Consider the following 24,904-nt stretch of genomic DNA (forward strand, 5'->3'; position numbering starts at 1 on the left):
CATCCTTTCTTACAGTGGATGAGATCTTGGCATGACATTGAAGCGTCAGCAAGCACAGACAAGAATGGTACCCAAGTACCATCAAGTCTTTGCCAACCAAATAAATCTGGTGATGGCATACTTGGATTTGCACCTAAACTATTCCCAAAATAACACTACCTTGGTAAGCTGTACGTTTCGTATGTTGAAGAAGTTCATCACGTGTTGGAGGGAAATTGTCAATTGTTCTTGTCTTCTGTGTGAATAACCATTTTCTTAACGCATTCATCGTATAATTTGTACTAGACCGATCATACAAAAGCACAACATACCGTTACTTTTAAAATTTCCACGGACCATGTGTCCCAAGCTGATTTCTTACCTTTCACAGAAAAAGCTGAGGCTATGTCACAACCGATAAAAGCATGACACATTGGAAAGACTTTCGATTCAATGGTCCTATGGCAAGGCACAGTCCATGAACGGATATATCGTAAGTTCTTCCTAGGGCCAAAACCTATCCACAGCTATTCAATCTGCAGTCTGTTTGGAATGATTCTTGGAAGAATAATATTTGTTCATGATGAGGTTTATTAGATTCGTTAGTGTATACAAAGCATTCAGTGACATTTTCAAATTCATTTACCAAACTAGCCACTTCAGGCCCATCCATCTGGATTTTCCGTCAACAGCACCACAATCTGCTTTAACATACGCATTATTTGGTCGTCCGCTTGATTAAAAGCCATACAGGAAAATTTCTTCTCGGTCTTGGTGACAAAAAGGGTTGCCGCTAAGGATTGCTCTGTGGGTTTCTGGATTCTTTTTAGGCAACTGAAGCGTATCATGCAGACGAATTGGCAGCCATCGTGAATAGTTGGTGTGATCCAAGTCAAAGAACCAAGGAATGATCTTTGAGAGAGCTTCAATATATAATAAAAAGTTAGCCTCACGTATAGACCTTATAAATATTAATAATGTAAATTCAAATTTGAGAGTTATATACCAGAATTTAAAGTGAGGAGATTGTTTAGATAGTTCCAAACACCACTCTTCAAATTCTATGATAACTTCATCATACTTCAAAACATCTTTGTACTGGCAGTACGCGTTTGACAATAAACGGTAAAGTGTGTATGCTGTAACTTGGTGTGTTCTACGTGTTGTTGTAACAGGAGAAGCCTTTAGGGATGAATCAGCTGTACCTGGTGATGTAACCTGCGCATTTTCTAAAACACTTGTCCATTCACTATCTTCAAGCCAACTACCAAATGCTTTGAACGCAGCCATTTCTATGTGTAGGCCGCCGAGCATCATTACAAAGTGATCCTCGCCATACATCTGAGGCCAGTTTCATTATATTTGTTTTGCTATTGTGAAAAGGGGTTGGTCAAAAGAAACAACTGGAGTTTGGCCTTGATTTAGCTTTCTTACAGTGTTACGAATAATGTTCAATGAGTGTCGTATCAATGCAACAGATTTTGATTGCTCATGAAACAGAGGTAGAAGGGAAGACACCGCTAGTAATTTATTCGCATCTGGCAGTACTACAGCATGATAGGCGGACCATGAAATATTTTTACCCACTTTAGCATTAACACTTGATTTTTCTGCAACATGTTTCAGCCATTTGAGTTTCCCTTTTAATGTAGCTGGGAATGAGGATATATCAATTGAAAGTTCTCCTTCAACTAATGGGATATCTGGTTCGTTGAATCTTAGTACAGCTGGTGGAAGATTTGAATAACTCTTTGGTAATGGTAAAAGAGAAACTCTCTTTGACTGGCATTTCAACATAGGTTCAGATTGGAGAAATGTTTGAACAACGCCTTGAACATCTTCTGAAATATGTTGGAATAAAGATATACCTGTACCATCGAATGAATCTTTTGACGATATACTGCTTGGATTGTGATCAATATTGTCTACAGCAGATGAAGTAAATACATTTTGTAGTAGATTGGTAGGGCAAACTATACCGTCTTTTACATAACGATCTTAAGCCATGGAAGTTGAAATTTCTTACACTCGGTGGTAGGACACAAATAGTCCAAGTTTGAAGAAAGCATCTACTTCATGTAGATCACGTTTTCTAGTCTTACAGAGGATTACGATTCCCAAAATAAGCACAAACTGTAGGTTCATGATCTTTTATGACTGTTCTTGTCCATTCGTTTTTGATGCGTTTTGTTATTTGATTTTACCATATGATTATGAACTTTCCGGATTGATTTTTCTATAAGTTCAGTATATTTGTGATTTTACTTTTTATGTGACGGTTTAATAGTTTCTTTGTACATCTATACATCAGAAGCGCTGTGCTATCGTTGATGTCGACTGAGAATATAAACGATCCTAAATGTTGGGTCCAAACTGAATCATACTGACCAAAGAAAGCAATGACTGGGGTACAGAATTTTCTTGACATCACTTTGGGAAGGTTCCTTTAAATTCCTAATTTGATGCGAAAATAACTGTACGAAACAAACGTAGCTGCTTTTGATATGTTGAACAATTGATTATCAAAGTCTTCTAAGCAGACTATCTTCAATACAGGACCAGTGTCATATTTGAAAGCAAGAATGTCTATGGTTTCTGATAATAAGACTTTTGACGGCCATTTTGAATTTGTCGGCCATTATGGAATTATTTTTTATTGTTCCATATTCATAAAAGATTAATTAACATCATAGCAAGCAATATGCAAAGTTTTGTGCTTTAATTTTCAAATGATCAATTATACCATTTTTGGATCTGAATCATGACTGTTTGCGGCCATTTTGAATTTGTCGGCCATTATGGCATTATTTTTTATTGTTCCATATTCATAAAAGATTAATAAGCAATATAAATGTATAACTAGCAATATGCAAAGTGTTGTGCTTTTATTTTCGAATGATAAATTAAGCCATATTTTTGAACTCTGTCTCATGACTGTTGGCCACCATTTTGAATTTGTCGGCCATTTTGGAATTATTTTTTATTGTTCCATATTCATAAAAGATTAATTATCATCATAACTAGCAATATGCAAAGTTTTGTGTTTTTATTTTCCAATGATAAATTATACTATATTTTTAGACTCTTCTTCATGACTGTTGGCGGCCATTGTGGAATTTTTTTTGATGGCTCCATATCCAAAAATATCTATAAGCATCATAACTAACACTGTGCAAAGTTTCATGCTTTTACCACAAAGTGATCAATTGTCCCAAAATATTGGACTTAGCTGCTGGACTATAGGTTTCTGACACAGAATGAATGTGGTCTAATGAACTTAAAATATTTTTTTTTGCCTTTGAGCAATTCACTATGCTGTTGAATATTAATCCTCTCAAAAAAATGTTTGAAGAAATTTTCTTTTTAATCATGAAATCTGAAATGAGAAAAATTTACCCCCCCCCCCATTTTTTTTTCACATCCCCCTTTCCCTTTTTCCAAAACTGGTCTCAATTCAAATTTCTAATGGAGTTTGCAACAATAACTACTCATTTAATTTAAATACATTATAAAATATTAAAATGTAAAATAAAGTGCTTGTTATCACTGAATGATAAAGATTGTTTTAATTTATTAGTTGGTAGTAAAAGTGAATATACATTGTATATTGTATAAAACAATGATTTAAGTTGATTCTACTACTATTCTGGACAAAGAAAGATAACTCCAATTGAAAATATCTTGTTATTGCACAATATTGTGCAATTAGATATTTTTTGCTATTGCGCAATACTGTGCAATTGAAAATATTTGCTATTGCACAATACTGTGCAATTGAAGATTTCTTGCTATTGCGCAATACTGTGCAATTGAAAATTCCTTGCTACTGCACAATACTGTGCAATTGAAGATTTTTTGCTATTGCTGAATACTGTGCAATTGAAAATTTCTTCCTATTGCACAATACTTAATATAATAATTTTGGATTTGAACCAACTTGAAAACTGGGCCCATAATCAAAAATCTAAGTACATGTTTAGATTCAGCATATCAAAAAAGCCCAAGAATTTAATTTTTGTTAAAATCAAACTTAGTTTAATTTTGGACCCTTTGGACCTTAATGTAGACCAATTTGAAAACGGGACCAAAAATTAAGAATCTACATACACAGTTAGATTCGGCATATCAAAGAACCCCAATTATTCAATTTTTGATGAAATAAAACAAAGTGTAATTTTGGACCCTTTGGGCCCCTTATTCCTAAACTGTTGGGACCAAAACTCCCAAAATCAATCCCAACCTTCCTTTTGTGGTTATAAACCTTGTGTCAAAATTTCATAGATTTCTATTCAATTTTACTTAAGTTATAGTGCAAAAACCAAGAAAATGCTTATTTGGGCCCTTTTTGGCTCCTAATTTCCTTAAATGTTGGGACCAAAACTCCCAAAATCTATCCCAACCTTCCTTTTGTGGTCATAAACCTTGATTTAAAATTTCATCGATTTCTATTCACTTTTACTAAAGTTAAAATGCAAAAACTAAAAGTATTCGGACGATGCAGACAACGACGCCAACGTGATACCAATATACGACCAAAAATTTTTCAATTTTTGCGTCGTGTAACGGTTCATTTGTCAATATTTATTTTTGTGTGTCTTGATCTGTTTCTCAAATACTATAGCAGTAATTATAAGTCAATAATATTTGGTGTATGGAATGAATGTAAAGTGTACATGTCAGTCAGCTGGCAGGAATTATCTGACCTTGACCGCATTTCATGATTTATTTGTCAATTTTAAGTTTTGTAGTGTGTTTGTCTGTTTTTCAGATACCAATATATACAAATTGGTCAGCTTTATTTGATGTATGGATGATTGTAAGTTGTCGGATACATTTTAAGATGGTCCAATGATAATTGTGTACAATTTCAGGGAAATTTTGTCAAGTTGTTTCAAAAAGAAGACGTTTGTAAAAGTTAGCCAATGATGATGGATGTCAAATAAAAATAATTATGAAGAAACAATAGATTATTTTTTGTTGTAAACTTGAACAATGCAGTTTATCAGAAGTTTAAAATGGCAAATATTTAGATATTGCACATTTTTATTTCCTTATGTCAAATTTCTGTCATACACTTAGAAAGATACATGTATATCAACCATTAAAAATACAAGATACAGAATATTGTAAAACAAAAACTGAAACTTATTGACGTTCAGAGGAAAATCAGAGCTCTTCGCAGGTCCAACCTGATAATAAATCCTTTAAGACATCTATGAAAATAGTCACATAATATAAAATATCTATTTTATTGATATTAAATTACTTGAAATTACTGTAGTAAGTCTAATGCTCATAGCAAATTACTTATTTCAGGTTACATATGCACTCTCTGGATAACTCATAAATATTGAATAATAATACTTTCTTCTATAGCAAACATATTAAATAGCAAACATATTAATAACTTGGACAAAATCATTTAATAGAAGTTCAATATCTTTTTCATCACAATATTTGGTTCTTTCTGTGAAAGTTTCATTTCATTAACATTGACTTGATCCATTTTCTAAAGATCAGGTTCAAATCAAGATTGACCATCTATATGTGAGTCATTGCATTGTCATGGCGGACCATCTATTTGTGAATCATTACTTTGTCATGACGGACCATCTATTTGTGAATCGTTACTTTGTCATGACGGACCATCTATTTGTGAATCGTTACTTTGTCATGACGGACCATCTATTTGTGAATCGTTACTTTGTCATGACGGACCATCTATTTGTGAATCATTACTTTGTCATGACGGACCATCTATTTGTGAATTATTACTTTGTCATGACGGACCATCTATATGTGAATCATTGCTTTGTCATGACGGACCATCTATTTGTGAATCGTTACTTTGTCCTGACGGACCATCTATATGTGAATCGTTACTTTGTCTTGTTGCACTATCAACGTGTGAATCGTCACTCTTTTTTGCTAATTTTCTTTCATAGAAGTACAGTAATTCAAACATAACCTGAAACAGAAAAAAATATATAACAGTTTTTTTTTAACAAAAATTAAACAAGGTTGCAGCTGAAAGATTAAGGTTCACTTTGGCCAAATATGGCCTTAAATTGTTAACTTTATCATAAAACATTAAATGGGCAATAATTTGGTGCTTCGAAATTACATTTTAATAAAACAAAACATTGTATTATACATAAAGTTTAATTTCATAATTATGGGAATATTCAAAGAGATATATGTGTCTATTTTCGTTGTTTATAGTGTTTGAACAACCTAGGTAAAAGCTTATTATCCTGGATTTTTCTAAACGGAATAGAAAAAGAATGTTTTCCATCAATAAATTAAAGTAAAATTAACCAATACCTCAATCATAATAAGAAGAATGATAATCCTTTCCAGTCTCTCTGTTCTGGTATCAGCTGCTTGTTTATCAACAACTTCTATCACTTGTTCACAATAATTCAATTTTTCATTCATTACCTGAAAAAAGTATTTCCGTTTGATATGAATAAATGAAATATGCGGTAAAAATCACTGAGACAGCAATCCAAAAAACCTAAAGAAAACAAGACTTCTTTAGCTGAACCAGCCATCATGTCTACCTTTAAACAACAGATGTTTTTTTCTAAATAGTTGTTGTTTTCTAGATAGTACATACTATTCCTTCTAAAATCAGATGACAATGTCTTGCCTGCAACTGTATCTATACTATTAAACGAGAAGACCTCATTTTGTGGGTCGCTTCTCTTCCTTCCACAAAAAATTAATCAACACGCCTCTGTGTCCTTTAGGTACAGTGCATAGTCGCATTTGTCATCCATTTATATGAATATTCAGATTGAGTTATTTTGGGAGAAAAACGAGAAAAAAGACATCCGGATATTGTCCCGTCATTGGACGAAATTTTAAGTCAGATTAGACTTCCGGTTTGCGTTTTTCTGTATACTTTGAACATACATATACTACGAATAAAGTGTATTTTAATTCTATCTGCTATCATTTTCAAGTTTACTATCCACGGCGTTCACAGAATTTATTAAATGGAGAGGGTCTGTATACTATATCAATTGACCACCATGGATCGATTAGTAAATTTGGAATTGAAAGTAAACACACTTTATTTATATAGTAATAAATGTTCATAATATACAGATAAGTGCTAAAATTATTCATGTGAACTTTTGATACCTTTTCTGAAATTCTCCAGTCATTTAATCTTTTACAAAATTCATTTATTACAACAAAAAAAGTTGTGGTATGATTGCCACTTTGAGCAACTCTCCACAAGAGACCAAAATGACACAGAAATTAACAACTATAGGTAAAACAATTCAAATGAGAAAACTAGCGACCATATTTAAGTACAAAAAATGAACGAAAAACAAATATGTAACATATAAACAAACTGCGACAACCACTGAATTACAGGTTTCTTACTTAAATGTTCATAACATACTAAATGTATGTTCATATTGAAATTGATAGAAAACAAAAAAATGGGAATTTTGGAAATAAAGGAGGAGGGATAAAAAAAAAACATTTCCCTGTCCCCAATAACCTAATACTTGTGATACATTTGCTGAAATTATTCAGTCATTCAATATTTTACAAAATTCTTCCAACAACACTTTACATACTTTAAACTACGCTCTGAATGCCCGCGATTTCGCGGGTGTGTTCTAGTATGAATTATTCTAAAAAGACAATGATTCTGAATATGAGGTCAAGTTAAATTGCAATGCATCAGATGACTGATAGTAAATTCACTTACAAACTTTGTTGATACCATTATGGAACCTAGCTTCATCACTTTAAAATCACCCACCAATGAAAAAAAATCCTTCTCTATAGGTGTTTGTATCTCTTTGACATATTCCCCATTTTCATTGTCAATTTTACTATGTTTTAGAAGCAACAGAACTACGGTTAATTTCATCATTCATAAAAGAAAATGAAAAGCATCATGTCATTGTGAGTTTACATTATTTGGAAAATTTGTTACCAATCAATCTTTTGGAGATCATTTTTGAAAATATTACCCAGAATGCATTAGATTATGAAATGAAGTATTGAGCTTATTTCTATTAGTTACTCACCTTAGTTCTCCGACCTATATCTAGGTGGTTATATAAATGTTTATACAATGTTTCTAATGCATGGTGCTTCTCCCAGTAAAAGTCGGGTGTATTTAACAACTCAGAGTTTAAGTTCATCTGAAATCTAAAAAAAATAATATTGAAATATTATTTACATTGCTTCATCCAAATACTACATAGATATGGAGTAGCCCAAATACACCTAACTCATTTTGAAATAAAAATAGACCCATTGAAATAATTCAGTATGATAGTATTCTGCATCTGTTTAGATTTATTTTACAAAAATATTATTTATAATTTTTCAAAAGTTCAACCTGGTTCTTGCCTTTACACTATTTTTCAAGTTAAATCAAATAATTAGAAGTTTAAGACTGATATTTTCAATAGGTGCCCAACTTAAAATTGCAACTATAGCTGCATGCTTATTCCATGAAAGATGTCAATTGTTTTTGCCTCCTACCACTAGTTCTCTATATAACAAAAATAAACAATCTGATGGTTACACCGACTACCACAAGTACAGAGATAACAACCTTCGATACAGATCATAGGTGAGAAACAACATCACATTACCTTAATTCAAATATTTCTCCATGCATTTTCAAAATTTCTCTTCTTTTACAGGGAACTTTCTTTTCTAATTTAAGCACCTAAAATAAACATGACATTGACTTGCACTACTGCATTGAGAAGTTCAATATATCATGTAAGATTTGCCAGTTTGGTTGTTTTCTTAGATACACAAATCGTTTGTATTAAGATTTTATCAAGCATGAATGTTTTGTAAGGCTAATGTAAATACATCTAAGAATTTAGCCTTTTTCAACTGATTTTTATTGTTTGTTTTTATGTTGGTTGTACTGTTGTTCTGTGCCTGTCCCAAGTCAGGAGCCAGTAATTGAGTGGTCGTCCTTTGTTGCTGTGTTACATATTTATTTTTAGTTAATTATTTTGTACATAAATTAGGCCTTTAGTTTTCTTGTTTGAATCATGTTACATTTATCTTTTCAGTCCTTTAGAGCTGGCTATACCATATTGGGCTTTGCTCATTGTTAGGGGCCGTGCAGTGACCTATAGCTGTTAATTTCTATGTCATTTGGTCTCTTGTGAAGTTCTCTTTGACAGATCTATTATATAACGCATTACTGTCAAGCTACTGACCAAATATGAAATCAATCTGCTCAGATGTGTGTTGTGAAAAATTCTGAGAAAATAAATGAAATTGAGATATCTTTTAATTTGAAGGAATAAATCTTTTAACCATTAGCTGTAGATCTTACCCTATTTATTGGTTCTATAGAGTCAACAAGACTTTCTAAGGCTGATTCCCAAACTGCAAGTTTTACTGAAGAAAAAAAAATTGCATTATAAATTGAAACAATTTTCTTTTGAAAAAAAATAAATAGTGGCATTCCAAGGCATTTCTTTTAAGTTTCCCCAAAGCAAGGATAGTCGATCCTATATGTTCAAATTATTAAAAATACATTCATTAAAAATCTTAAAACACATTTATCAACATAATATTACAAAAGTGTTAAATATTTTTTTTTAATACAAATTAAATGGACATTTGATTTTGTGGTTTAACAAAAGTCTGCAGACAAATGTTTATAAAAAAATTGCACTAAGTTAACCATTTAAGGTGGTACCCAACACTTTCACTAAAATTAATTTGGCTCGTTTAAATTTCATAAAATTTTGACAAAATATATACTTTGTCCCTTTGACAAAAATATAAAAATTTCAAATAATTTGAACCAACCATTTTTTCAGAAAATTACACTGGTTATATAGCAGTTTGACAAATACTAATTTTGATCATTTAGAAGCTTTATATTCCCTTAACAACATAACGTAACTAAAACGTTTAGCTGATTTCACAGAGTTATCTCCCTGTAGTGTTAGGTACCACCTTAATTCATGGCTGACCTGTATCAAAGATATCCATGGTAACTTACCAGTTTGTGCCAAAGCATTAGAGAATGCATATTTATGAGGATTAATGGTTTCAGTGACATCAATGTGGTCTAAGTCTTGAATGAACAGCACATCACCTTGTAAACACGAGAAATTCCTGAAAATAAAACATCACCATATAGAATTCACTGTGATTAATAAAATGAAAAAAACCCAAAGATTTTATAGCCAGTATTAGTCTTCTGCATTGTTAAAGGCTGTTTGATTACCTATAATTGCTTATCCCCTTTTATTTGAACTGTAGTGGATAGTTGTCTCATTGCATTGGCAATCATACCACATCTCCTTATTCTTATAAAGATCATTACTTTCTACAAGTAATTTCAGATGAAGGAAATTTAATAATAGTTCTACTTTTTTCTTTGATTATAATATACAGGTTTGAAAACTTTCGACCTGAAGCAGTATATAAAGCAAAAGATTATCAGTCCAGTACAAACAAGGTTTGACTATGGATATGATAAAAAAAACTCAGGTGCGAGAATAAGGCTTTGTTTTTGGTGTGGTTTAAATTTGTGTTTATCAATCTTTAGTTTTCTCTGTTATATATGTTTTGTATATACATGTATACTGTTTGTCTTTTGATCTTTTTTTTATTAGTTTATTTTGAACTTTTTATATTTGAATGTCAATTTGTTATCTTTCACCTTTCTGAATATGCATGTAGCATTTGCAACTGAAAGTTAACCATCTATCAATCACTCAATCTTACTTAGAAGAGGAGTACTCCATCCACTCCTCTTCTTCATAAATCTGGTCAAAGCTGTATGGTTCATCAATATGCCTATGTAAAAATGTTAATATTGCTCGTCTCTGAAAATAAAAATAAAAGATTTTATGTATAAATAAATCAGTTGATTTTTCAGTGTTTGTTTTTTTAGAACTTAAACACCAAAATAAGAGCAATGTCAAGTTCCTATAACACAAATGATGTCCATTCCAAGTGTTTTGTACATAAAACAGCATTTTATGTAAAAAAAAGTATAATAGTCTGGCTTCAACAAAGATAGATATCTTGTGTTAACAATGTTTTGAGTGGGAAATGAAAAAGAGGTATACCGATAAAAAGGGACTCATCGTCAGCTGTCTGAAGCATGAAACTAGGTTAACCTGGATTCGTCTGAGAAAGGGTTAATTCATTTATCTAACACTACAATCAATTACACAAAAGGAACGAAGTTGCCAAATTTAACAGATGTTCTGGCATTAGCATATATATTTTTACAGACATAAACTATTTACCATGCATTAATAGTACTTCTGAAAGCCAAATTATCTACCCATAGAAAAATCACAAATACTCATACTTGATACTTCAATAATAAGATATTGTTGATCTCATTGGGGTCTAAGCGGGATGTGGGATTGCTGATTTTTTTGTAAGCGTGACACTTGAAAGTCAAATTATTGTGCTGTGAAAACAGGAAATAACAAAAAAACAAGAATTGCTTAGGTACATGGTGTAAGGGGGATAAGGGAATTTGACAAAATAGTAAGTGGGATCCGGGATCAGAACCCCCCAATGAGACCCTCGATAACCAGTTGAGAATGATTATTGTGTAAGTGCACATTTCAAGCTTCTAGATACATTCCTAAGATGGGTGCCACATATGGAGCAGCATATGCTTACGATAGCTTCCAGAGCACTTAAGATCACTCTTGCTCAGAGCTCCAGATAAGCTGCGTATTTGCGTGATCACGCAATACAAATAATAAAAAACCCAATGCAATTGCCCATTGCAGGGTTCAATAACCCAATTAATTCAAAGGAAAACCCAATTATATTCCAAAACCATGAGTTCTCAACCCTTTTATTGGCTACCATTTGCGTTATTTACCCTTATCTGTTTACAGTGGTCGCGTAAACTATTTTTATAATATTTATAATTGGAAAAGTAGCTGAAATGGGTCCCTGTTAGAGTTTTCCGTTGCTCAATAGGTACACATGTTTTTGAAAACATTTCGATCTTCTTGGCGTTTATCCAATTAGCGTGTGTCATGAAGTCATATTTTTTTCGCATTGCTTGGGATTTATCATTACATTCATTGAACTAAAACAAAAGTGAATGTCCGGTAAACATATTGAATAGAAGCATGTTTTCTGCTTCTTTTGAAAAGCTTAGGGAAAGTTATGATGATAACAAGACTCAGCCAGTGTTTTTAGGAAGTGCCCATCGAACACACGGGCGTGTGTACGTACATTAACGAGAACATTGCTAATAAAAGCAGGGTTTCCTCAAAAACGAAATCAGTTGGAAAAAGTGAAAGGCCAAATTAATTTTGACATGATAAAGCATCAGAAACCAAAAGTTCTAATAAAAGACAACTAAACCCAGATTTATGAAAATTGGAATAAAACAAAAACATTCAAGTATAATTAGAGTTTATATACTATTTTTTCATTTACGGTTAATTAATGAATACACACACAGGCACTGGTCTCAGAATTTATTATATAAAGGTATAAGACGAGTGCCTGTGAATACACATATCCGGTTTTTTACAGTTTATATGAGAAAATACAAAACTGGCAGAAGGTTTGAAACGGAACACAAATTAAACCTACAATTGCTTCTCAGTCAATAAACCAAATAAAACAGCTAGCAAATAACCCTAACCCTAACCCTAAACCAAATAAAACAGCTAAACAAAGAAAGAAACATATTTAAGATTGAAAAAAAATCTGGGGTTGATATTGCCTAAATATTCAATATTGTGTTGATGAAAAAACCCAATACATTAAGGAGCTTGGTGGTGAAAAACCCAATTTGATATTAACATGAGGGGTGAATTGGAATTGATAATGCAATCAAAAAACTTTATCACCCAATTATATAAGAAAATGGTGGGTAAAAAACCCAATTTGTGAATTCTTATCTGGAGCTCTGCTCTTGCTTTATGGTAGGGTTTGTGTTGCTCTTTAGTTTTCTATGCTGTTTAAACTTTGAAATTTAATTTCATCAATTTAATTATGGTATCTTAAAGTTTTATTTCAGAAAGTTTTGTAAGAGGGTTTGCTCAGTGTTGAAGGCCTCACTGTGACTTTGAGATGAAGAACAGCAATACAAGTGCTTGTTTCTTTGCTTTTTGTGTTTTTCCTGTACATGTACTGATTTTATGTCATGAATTAATACCCCAATATCACTTATTGTTTCAAATGTTACCTCCAGTTCAGGTACATTCCAACATACCATGGATCCTTCCCTAAAATATAAAACATTTGCTGTATTCAATACTCATTTATTCTTAGACTAGTTTAGTCTCTGCTAATTGAAAGTTGGGAAATATATTAATCTAAAAGATAGACATTCATCTTTTTATATAGACTATGTTAACTTTTTAGAAGACATTTTTTTTTTTTTTTTTTTATTGAATTTTTATATTTATAATGCAACTTACTGTACAGCACTATATATATGCCAATGTTAACTTTTTAGAAGTCATTTTTTTTAATTTTTTATTTATTGAATTTTTATATTTATAATGCAACTTACTGTACAGCACTATATATATGCCATAAATAATTTAAGAAGTCACTTTGAATTTCAGCAGCATAAAATTGTATATCCTTAATGCACGTAAATATGAAAATATCTTTTGTCAGATATATACCTGAATATGAAAACTTCTTTTGTACGATCAGCTTCTCCTATAATATATTTTGATGTAAGATGCAATAAATCTTCCATGTCTGAAAAAGGGTAAAACGAAAAAAGGTATAAACAGGATAAAGGAAAACATATATTTTAAATTTTATAACATATCTCCCTACAGACATTTTAGTTTGTTGTCACAATATTATTTTTGCTTGTTAGCTTTTTATATATTTTTTTTATTGAAATGCTTGGGCACTGTTACAATCTATTAATCTACTCTTAAGATCTTCCTCTAACATGTCTAATGCAAAACATAGATTTTGACATTTGTTTTGTTCTGGAGTTTTTTAGCCTGCATGTCCCAGGGACGCTGATGAGTGTAACTTTCTTTAGCGTGTATAGACAATTTGCCAAAAAGAACACATGAACTAAAAAACAGTTAAGCTTTGGCTAAAAATGTTCTTGGTATGACAGACAGCAGAAGGCCAATAAAACCTAAAATCTAGACCAATATTTCTGATTATTAAGTAGAACAGGAAACAAAAGAAATTTCTCATAAAAAAAACCATTTTAGTTGTTATATTTTTACACTCAATTTTTGAAACTTACAAAAAATGTAAAACTTGTAGAAATGTTTCAATAATCAACAGTGCATCTAAAAAAGGTTCTGTTATACTAACTGATTCTATTTCTATCATGTCTATACTCTATCCTGTATGATATATCTATCACAAATATTATCAAAATTAAATATAAATAGAATTGAAGTTAATTTCTTCAATAATGTAATTGTAATATACTAATCAACATTTAAAGTTTCATAAACATACATTTGACATATATATCATATAAATATATGTGTGGACTGAAAAAACAAAAGAAAAAAATAATAAACCAAATAAATGAATTAGAATCAATGAAACTTCGAACTAAAACCAACTGATTAAATAAACTACAAAAAACATAACTAAGACAACATAATGTTTTAGTGTTCCAGCTATGACTCAAGGGCACAGTGGCACAATTTTGAATAAAAAGACAATTCAGCACCTTTAAGTACAAAAAAGTCAAAATCATACAAATTATTGTAAATGATAACATTCAGTTGTACACAATGATTTTTCCAACTAATGTAGGGATATGCATTGATGCAATTTTTTAATCATTCTGCTATTTATTATGGTTCAAAACCATAAACAATTACTATTAAATTAAAACAGCATAGATAAAATATATTTACGTTTATTAATTTTGCCCAAAAACTCTTGGCCCAAAAATTCATCTACTGGTAAAATTGGTAAGGTTAATTTAGGTTTAATTTTTTTTTTAAACAGGGTCAGAATACATATTCAATATAACCAAACTTTTGTATCTTTTAAACCCTGTAATGATTTAAGAAAGGTCCCCTCGACATTTAATTTTTAAATGAACTTTTCAAACATAGACTAGCAATTATTGTGTTGTACTTAAGTTGAAATATTTGTCATGATTTTGCCATTTTCACCTGAATAAGAATATTTTTGTATACAACACCTTTATTGTTTTAACAAAATTGATATTTAGTGAACACAATCACATACAAAAAAAAGCAAAAAGGCAAAAGGCCACATAAATATATATTTGAAGAGGGCATAAGAGTGCAAAGAAAAATGACAGGGCACTGTAACCTCCTAGTTTGGGCTAACTGGAACACTGGGTTGTCAACAATAGTCAAGTATCTATCTATACCATTCATTGCCATATGAGAAGCTATAGTCAGCCCAGAGTCTAAAAAAGGTAACCAATTGAACAGATAGTCTATCATCTCTATGAATACATTTATTATTTAAGATCTCCCAAAGTCATCAAATTCTTTAATAAAAGATGTTATAAAAAGGGTTAAAAGTCAACTATACATATAAACACAATATAGGAATAAAAATTGATAGAGTGGTGCGCCCATATTCGCCGGGGACACAATTTCGCCATTTAATGATTTTGAGGTGTAAAAACTTCAAAGGATGGCTGAAATGGAAGACATATACTGGTAAATGATATTATATAACAAATATGATTATTTTTTAAAACTGAGACAAAATTGCGTCATCTACTGACAAATGACTGAAAAGGACCGAAAAACGGACAACAATTTTCGTCCAATTTCCTGAAGAAAAACCACGAATTCAAAGAAGTATTTCTAAGTAATTCTTTGACTGAATGCCCTAAATTTCAGTTCTAAACACCTATGAAATGTCTGCTATTCATCTATAATGAAATTGGTTTGATCACTGTTGTTTAAAGCTGTGGTTATTTGGTTTCAAATAGATGTGTAAAAACGGCGAATATGTGTCCCCCATTGACAAAAAATCAGGAAATTTCGAACACCCTTTAATCTAACTTTTTAGATGATTATATTCAAACAAACACGTTTTCAAGTTTAAGAATATTTTGAATTTGAAGTTATCTTTATATAGAAATATCAGTATACTTCAAAAACCTTTAAACCTGAACATAAACTGTAGAAAACATGAAAAGATGTGGCGAAAATGAGCACCCCACTCTATATATTCTCTGAATTATAATATGATAATAGATATAAGAATTTCAAGATGTGGTATCAGTGCCAATGAGACAACTCTCCATACAAGTCACAATTTATAAAAGTATAAGCAAGATAAACATAGATTTTTAAGAAACAAATATTTCTTAATATTTCTTAATATTTTACCATCCATTACTTGTGTAACTTTATACACAGCTTGACTTCCAATAATCCTCTTCAGATTTTCAAGGTCAATGACACGTTCTGTTAAAGGGTAAGCAAATACTTTCATATAACCCTGTAAAACAACATTAATAAATTAATAAATTTCTTTTCAAATTGAATTGATATCTCAAATCTGAAAGTACACGTAACAATAAAATGAAATGCTGTGGATTAATTATTATTCATTTGATACCAATTTTTGTCGGATTTGTTGGCAAAGATGAACCACAAATTCAAATGTTCAACGAATTACAAATTTGCTATACATGTCATGCATGTAGGCTCTGATTTGTAAGCAGAGATTGGCAAAATTATGAAATCAGAAATCCTCTAAAATTGGTCCCACGAAAATATATGAATCTACAGGAAAACTAGTCATTTACTGTTTGTTATGTTTATCATTGTATTGTTGCTCATGTTGTTTGAAAAAGCTACTTTTAATCTTTTTATTATTGCATGTCAGGCCTCTACAATAACTTTTTTTTTACTTGTCCTGTAGGACAAGTACATACCAAAATTTACTTGTCCAAATGAAATTGCTACTTGTCCAAAAAATTTCTATTAAAAACAACCTTTTTACATTTTTAGTTGATTAAAGGAGCAAAACAAATTTAAACGATATAACAGAATTTGATTTATTTCTTTTGAAATACTTTTCAAATATATGAGTCAAGTACAACTGTGAAACAAGCATTAGCCTTTCAAAAAGGGCTAGTCGACTCTTAGCTGATGAAAATGGAAAGTGCTCTCGCTTTGTAGATTAATTCATTTACTAGAATAGCCACGTGCATCAATCAACAAATTTTACCACACACGTGAGGTCACACGTTATGAAGTAGTATATCGTTTAATGTTGTTGTCTACGAAACTCCAGAAGATTCAACAATTTATAGATAAAAGTTACCTGTGTACCAATATCATGAATATGCATGATTAATGACCAGGCAAAATCTAATTGCTAAGATGGAGGGGACAAATCCGATATTCTACAGGATTGAAGGACATTTACTAGGTTTGGATTGTCCTAACCAATCAATAAACTTTGATTATTCACGTCTCGTAATATCTTCCAATCAGGTAGCAAGAAAAATTCACGCACTCACTGTCCATCGTTCAATTCTTAATATCGACTCCTAGGAGTCGATAACTAGTCATGTCACAGGAATTAGTTTCTAGTTTTCATTAATGCCAGTCTCACCAGACTCTAAACATGAGGCACCATGTGATAGGCCAATGTACACTCATTGGGTTTGTATCCTGTTTTTTTTTTAAGTTGAAACCAGATGCTCCGCAGGGCGTAGCTTTATACGACCGCAGAGGTTGAACCCTGAACGGTTGGGGCAAGTATGGACACAACATTCAAGCTGGATTCAGCTCTAAATTTGGATTGTGATTAAATAGTTGACACAGCATAGGTTTCTGACACAGAATGAATGTGTTCTAATGAACTTAAAATTTTTGTTTTCTCTTAGAGCAATTCACTATGCTGTTGAATATTAATCCTCTCAAAACAAGAATGTGTCCTCAGTACACGAATGCCCCACTCGCACTATCATTTTCCATGTTCAGTGGACCGTGAAATTGGGGTAAAAACTCTAATTTGGCATTAAAATTAGAAAGATCATATCATAGGGGACATGTGTACTAAGTTTGAAGTCGATTGGACTTAAACTTCATCAAAAACTACCTTGACCAAAAACTTCAACCTGAAGCGGGACAGACGGACGGACGAACGAACGGACAGACGGACGGACGGACAGACAGACGCACAGACCAGAAAACATAATGCCCCTCTACTATCGTAGGTGGGGCATAAAAATGTTTGAAGAAATTTTCTTTTTTATTTATGAAATTTCAAATGAGAAAAATTGAACCCAATTTTTTTAATCAAATCCCCCTTTCCCTTATTCCAAAACTAATCTCAATTAAAATTTCTAATGGAGTTTGCAACAATAACTACTCATTTAAATACATCATAAAATATTAAGATGTAAAAAAAACTGCTTGTTATCACTGAATGTTATTTATTATAATTTATCAGTTGGTAGTAAAAAGTGAATATACATTGTATATTGTATATAACAAAGATTTAAGTTGATTCTGGACAAAGAAAGATAACTCCAATTAAAAAAAATCTTGCTATTGCACAATATTTTGCAATTAGATATTTCTTGCTTACTATTCTGGACAAAGAAAGATAACTCTAATTAAAAAAAAATTTGCTATTTCACAATATTGTGCAATTAGATATTTCTTGCCATTGCGCAATACTGTGCAATTGAAAAGACTTGCTATTGCACAACACTTAATATAATAATTTTAGATCCTGATTTGAACCAACTTGAAAACTGGGCCCATAATAAAAAATCTAAGTACATTTTTGGATTCAGCATATCAAAGAACCCCAAGATTTCAATTTTTGTTGAAATCAGACTAAGTTTAATTTTGGACCCTTTGGACTTTAGTGTAGACCAATTTGAAAACAGGACCAAAAATGAAGAATCTACATACACAGTTAGATTTGGTATATCAAAGAACCCCATTTATTCAATTTTTGATGAAATCAAACAAAGTTTAATTTTGGACCCCGATTTGGACCAACTTGAAAACTGGGCCAATAATCAAGAATCTAAGTACATTTTTAGATTCAGCATATCAAAGAACCTAACTGATTCATTTTTTGTCAAAATCAAACTAAGTTTAATTTTGGACCCTTTGGACCTTAATGTAGACCAATTTGAAAACGGGACCAAAAGTTAAGAATCTACATACACAGTCATGACAGTTAGATTCGGCATATCAAAGAACCCCAATTATTCAATTTTGATGAAATCAAACAAAGTTTAATTTTGGACCCTTTGGGCCCCTTATTCTGTTGGGACCAAAACTCCCAAAATCAATACCAACCTTCCTTTTATGGTCATAAACCTTGTGTTTAAATTTCATAGATTTCTATTTACTTATACTAACGTTATGGTGCGAAAACCAAGAAAAATGCTTATTTGGGTCCCTTTTTGGCCCCTAATTCCTAAACTGTTGGAACCTAAACTCCCAAAATCAATACCAACCTTCCTTTTGTAGTCATTAACATTGTGTTTAAATTTCATTGATTTCTATTTACTTAAACTAAAGTTATTGTGCGAAAACCAAGAATAATGCTTATTTGGGCCCTTTTTTGACCCCTAATTCCTAAACTGTTGAAACCTAAACTCCCAAAATCAATCCCAACCGTTCTTTTGTGGTCATAAACCTTGTGTCAAAATTTCATAGATTTCTATTAACTTAAACTAAAATTATAGTGCGAAAACCAAGAAAATGCTTATTTGGGCCCTTTTTGGCCCCTAATTCCTAAAATGTTGGGACCAAAACTCCCAAAATCAATACCAACCTTCCTTTTGTGGTCATAAACCTTGTGTTAAAATTTCATAGATTTCCATTCACTTTTACTAAAGTTAGAGTGCGAAAACTAAAAGTATTCGGACGCTGGACGACGACGACGACGCCAACGTGATAGCAATATACGACGAAATTTTTTTCAAATTTTGCGGTCGTATAAAAAGCTTATTCAAATGCAATCAATAAAAAGAAGAAGATAAGCCATCATAAGGTCTGATTACCAATGAGACAACTCTCTGCAAGAGACCAAATGACACAGAAATTAACAACTACATGTCACCATATAGCAAGTATTGTTTTTTTCTACTTATGATCAAATATGATTTTGTGAATTTCATGGTAAATAAAAAAAATTACCAGTATGGTATTTATTATAAGGAACAAAATAAGGTAGCAAAATGAGGTACTGTTTTGTCTTGGTCCCGAAATGTCTCCTGCACTGTCAAACTGTCTATCAATCATGTCTACTAAATATGTCTCCTATGGTGCCAAACTGTCTATTAAACTTGAAGCTGGATCTTTCGAGGTGACGAACTGTCCTGTAAAGCTACCTTATCTACAAAGCGCATCATTGATTCGGATCAGTAAGACTGGTTTTCGAGAATAGTATACCTTTTAACTGTCAAAAAGTACCTGACAAAGAACCAGTTAAAAATTATCGATTGCAAGTAAACATGTTGAAGAAAAAGGCTTTGCATTTAAATAAACAGAATACAGAAACATGTCAAATTAATATTTGTTTTCTTGTTTTTTGTTTATAATTACTTTGTTCATCAAATTAAAGTTCAATTAAATTTATTTTCTGCAGAATAATAATGTACTTGTCCCGACGAACAAGCTTGATACAGCTTTTACTTGTCCGACCTTTTTTCCCTCTGGTACCGGACAATCGGACAAGCGTTATTGTCGAGGCCTGCATGTTTGGATTTTGAAATATGCAGCATGCTGTATTCATCTCAGATTATAACTTCCTAACAATTTACTTACACTGTATGTTTGTTGTCAGTTAATTCTGTCATATAATTGTATAATAATGCTGTGCAGCTTACATTTGGCTTATTTAAAATTGGTTTTACATGCATATACATGTACATGTATGTGTCTGCATAGAAAGGCATTTTGATTTTTTTTTATATGAATCAAACAAGTTGTTGCTTTATATCGCAAATATTAAAAACGCATTTTTGTCTTAAATGACAAAATTGCAATAAAAAATGCATGCAATAATTTCCGAATTTACAGTATCCTATAAAAATTTCCCATTTTTTCTACGAGAATATGTTGAAGCAATTCAATTACTAACTCACCTCTTTTTCTTTCTCTTCTTTCACCCTTTTCTTCTTTAACCTTGTCACTGTTAAGGCTGTTACTTGTTTTGGTGATTGTTTCCCCTTAGTTGCCATTCCTCTGTGACATTGACAAGGGCAGACAACTTTTGAGTTATCTCCCTTTGAAATTGTACTCATTATGCTTCTGTGTAAACTATATGTGTAATGTCTTAGACTAGATATTTTCGGTGACATCATATTTGTACATTGTGATGCCTTCCAAAGTACCCTAGATTTGGTATTAGTATAAGAGTTCAAGGACTGTGCAACAATTCTAGCAGAACTGAAAATATTTCGACAAACCATTGTTATAATTTGCAATCTTTGTAGCTTGTTTAATATTCTTTCAGATACAATAATCTATAGAATATATTGTTCATCTTCCATCTGTAAAGCCTGCAACAATAAATATTAATATGGATTTGTTGATAATAAACTGTATCATGTACACTATATATGTATGTGCTTATTTCATTTTGTACATGTTTGTGACAAAGCCTAAACATTTTTTTAAATGTAAACATTAAAAGATTCTTTTTTCATGTATTTAAAATATATCACACACTGCACCTGAGTACAATCAGGAATAAAACAGGGCAGTGTTATCATGGTTATATATCTTTAAATCAATGACCTGCAAGACTACATTGTATGTACTGTCATAATGGTCATTGACATTAACAGTTTGTTTAATATACAGATGCATCTAAAATGATGCAGATTCAAAACAACTCTAACAGCATGAACCAGGGCTCACAGTACTTCAGAATCATAGTGAGAAGTGACTTCTCTTTTTGAAAAGAAGATGGAGAAGTGGTGAGATTTGAAAGAGAAGTTCAAGTGCTCGTTCGCTCGTGGCGCTACAATTTTTGTCTTTTTTCTATAATAATTAAATCAACCTCTTTTCTGAAGAAAATAAGTTCTTACTGTCTTTGGATTTCTTTACTGTGAAATGAAAAAATGCTGTTTCATTAACTTATTAAAAATTAAATATTGCCAATGACTAAAGCCATGAAAGCTACTGAAATCGAGTATTGTGACCAACAGGCAGGGCTTTCCATTGAAATTGAAGTAGAAGGCTCAATTAAAATTATAGGCGGCTGTAACATGCGTTCGGCGAAGCCGGACGCCCACCAAGCTGTAAGCTTGGTGCCTTACGGCAGGGGGTGTGGGGGCCGCTCAAGGCCCCCAGAAGCTCTGACATAAATAGAGCAAAATCCTGCATTCTCGCAATCTCCTGGCACCTAATTTCATCTTTCAAATGACCATTTTTTATGTATGAAATTAAAGAAAGAAAAAAAAATCTCAAAGAAATTTTTTTTTTTTAATGTTATAGTTTTGTTTATTTTTATTACCTTATGCTTAAAATTCAGTTACTTTTAAAGGAGTTTTATTTATAGAATAATCCAGTTTGTTAGAAAACTTGATCGATTTATTTTGCATAACTACGTGCATTTGTAAACAAATGACCCCCCTTTTCTCTCTAAAGACTGTTACGCGTATTTAAATCATACAATTATTTCTCAAGCATTGATATATCCTCTGATTTTCTCTTTTTTTGTAAACTGTTCAATAAGTCGGATACATAAATCATTTGGAAATGTTATTCATTTGAGGTCGAGTCGACAATATTCTACTTTCGTTTCTGACCTTGATTCTCTGAACACCACGTGGGCTTTGAAAAACTTCAATAGATACTGTGTTCCAGATTCTGAACAATATGATCTACTACACTTTCTTTAATTTGACTGATATTATTCCACAACATAAGATTGTCATCTAATCTGATTGTCTTCACGTTTTAAACGCCAAAATAAAGCCAACGAGTTAATGACCATCGGAACGTCTCTATTATTATCGTTCAATGACCACCGGAACGTCTCTCTTGTTATCTTTGAAAAGAAACGATGCATTCTCACTTTAAATAGACAACCAATCAGTGACCTGAATTCATGTGAACTATATTTAGCCCAAGGTAAACACTGACTTTTCATCCCTTGTTTATCGTGACCGCGACTTTGCGACAATACGTCTCTCGGCTGCCTGTAAACATTTGAAAAAGTTATTTTTTTCTTTTTGAATTTATATTTTTGTCAGTGAAGTAGCCGGCACTTGAAGCCACCACAAACGGCGGATTTCCGCCGGCTACCAGCTTCAATGGAAAGCCCTGAACAGGGCCACTAGATTTCGCTTTTGACAGTTAATAGGAAAAGCGAAATTGTCTCCCCAGTCACAGGAAAGCATGAAGGTACCCCCATTACGACACTCATGACAGTCCAGGCTCTTGTACAAATAATTATGATGTCTTGAAAGGCTATTATATTTTTTTCTTTGACGCCTTACCCCAGGAAAAAAAATAGCCTTCCAAGACATCATAATTATTTGGACTAGAGCACTGACAAAATGACTGACTGTCATGAAGTTGGTAATAGGGGTACATTGTACCTTCATGATGAATAACAGTAAAAGTTCTTGCCAAATGACGTTAACAGTAATTGTTGGTGTATGATGATAAAATGTACACTTTATTTAAGATAAAAACATAGACTGGCATGACTGGTTTTGACCATTGTTGAATAATTCCTTTTTTTTTTCCAAAAATGATGGTAAAGATATTTATTTGAGACCTCTGACGAATCACGGTAAAATATTAACCAATTTGACAATAAATTAAGGTAGCCCAAATGAATGTTTGACAACTTACATTAAAGGGCATTACTCACAGGCACTTGTTTCTATCCATACGAAGGTCGACTATCCATATAAATTTATATGGATAGTCGACCTTAGTATGGATAGAAACAAGTGCCTGTGGCATTACTATCTGTCATGCCTGTCCTGTAAATATGTTATCGTTTTGAAAATTTGTTGTGACCTTGTCCCTACAGAATAGGCAATTGTGGGAGGATATCCAATTAGGGGACAGCCCTGTATTGAAAGATAATTTAAGAGATTCAGATATTTAAATATTTCATCATCTTCCTTTATCCATCTGTCATCTGATAAAACTATGATGACATGGATGAAAAAGCTGTTTGCGTAACTAATTATCGAAGAAGACTCTTACAATGTCATTTAAAAATGCTTGTCATCTCGAAAAAGGGTGTAATTAGTATTTCTTACAGGGTTTTTTTGTAAAAACTAAAACTCTGTGTGGTGTCCGTTCTTTAAAGCGTTTATAAGACCTCTATCACTGAAACGCTTAATGACATACATTCAGAATCGTATCCCGAATCATATTTCCGGATTTTGTAAGTTATTTTTGGAAAAATATTTAGTCTATTTATGGTACCATGGTTTTTTTTTCGAGGGTCAAATTTATTTTCGACTTTAATCATACATGAGTAATAATAATAAAAAAGAATCACTGATGAAAACACGTGACATAAATAATATAAACATTTGTTAATGTCCAGTCGCAAATAGTTCATGCATATCCAGAACGAAAAAGCCGTTATCCCTGTAGCAGTTAATAACTAATAACAACAAAAAAGCAAACTCAATCTGTAAGAATAAAAGAAGATGCGAGATAATGTGACAGAATCCCAACGATTCCAACTAAAGTTTGGAAAGAAAAAAAAAGATCATCTGGACACGGTGGTTTCGTCCCTGAGGGTATCACCAGCCAAGTAGTCAACACAAAGTAGTTGACATGAATATTAATATAATGCGGCCATTTTTATCAATTCCTGTTTACAAAACTTAGAATTTTTCGAAAAACTAAGGATTTTCTTATCCCATGCATAGATTACCTTAGCCGTATTTGGCACAACTTTTTGGAATTTTGGATCCTCAAAGCTCTTCAACTTTGTACTTGTTTGG

At 32.0% G+C, this 24,904-nt stretch overlaps 1 protein-coding gene across 3 annotated transcripts; it reads right to left on the minus strand.

The window, feature by feature from the left end:
* Window positions 1-5,212: 5,212 nt before the first annotated feature.
* On the minus strand, window positions 5,213-24,266 carry LOC139527792 (required for meiotic nuclear division protein 1 homolog). Of its 3 annotated transcripts, none has more exons than XM_071323474.1 (13): window positions 24,206-24,266; window positions 21,062-21,478; window positions 16,320-16,431; window positions 13,629-13,707; window positions 13,181-13,220; window positions 10,729-10,829; window positions 9,998-10,113; window positions 9,320-9,384; window positions 8,613-8,689; window positions 8,037-8,160; window positions 6,304-6,420; window positions 5,766-5,947; window positions 5,213-5,700 (listed from the first exon to the last, which is right to left on the minus strand). In XM_071323474.1, the coding sequence occupies exons 2-12, from the start codon at window positions 21,386-21,388 to the stop codon at window positions 5,795-5,797; spliced, it is 1,311 nt and encodes a 436-aa protein (XP_071179575.1). In that variant the 5' UTR covers window positions 21,389-21,478; window positions 24,206-24,266; the 3' UTR covers window positions 5,213-5,700; window positions 5,766-5,794. The 3 variants fall into 3 exon arrangements, with proteins under 3 accessions (XP_071179575.1, XP_071179573.1, XP_071179574.1); XM_071323472.1 differs by adding an exon at window positions 15,341-15,379 and having other exon boundaries at window positions 5,213-5,947; window positions 24,206-24,255; XM_071323473.1 differs by lacking the exon at window positions 24,206-24,266 and having other exon boundaries at window positions 5,213-5,947.
* Window positions 24,267-24,904: the final 638 nt, after the last annotated feature.

Source organism: Mytilus edulis, chromosome 6 (assembly GCF_963676685.1).
Source record: "Mytilus edulis chromosome 6, xbMytEdul2.2, whole genome shotgun sequence".
Taxonomy (NCBI): Eukaryota; Metazoa; Mollusca; class Bivalvia; order Mytilida; family Mytilidae; genus Mytilus; species Mytilus edulis.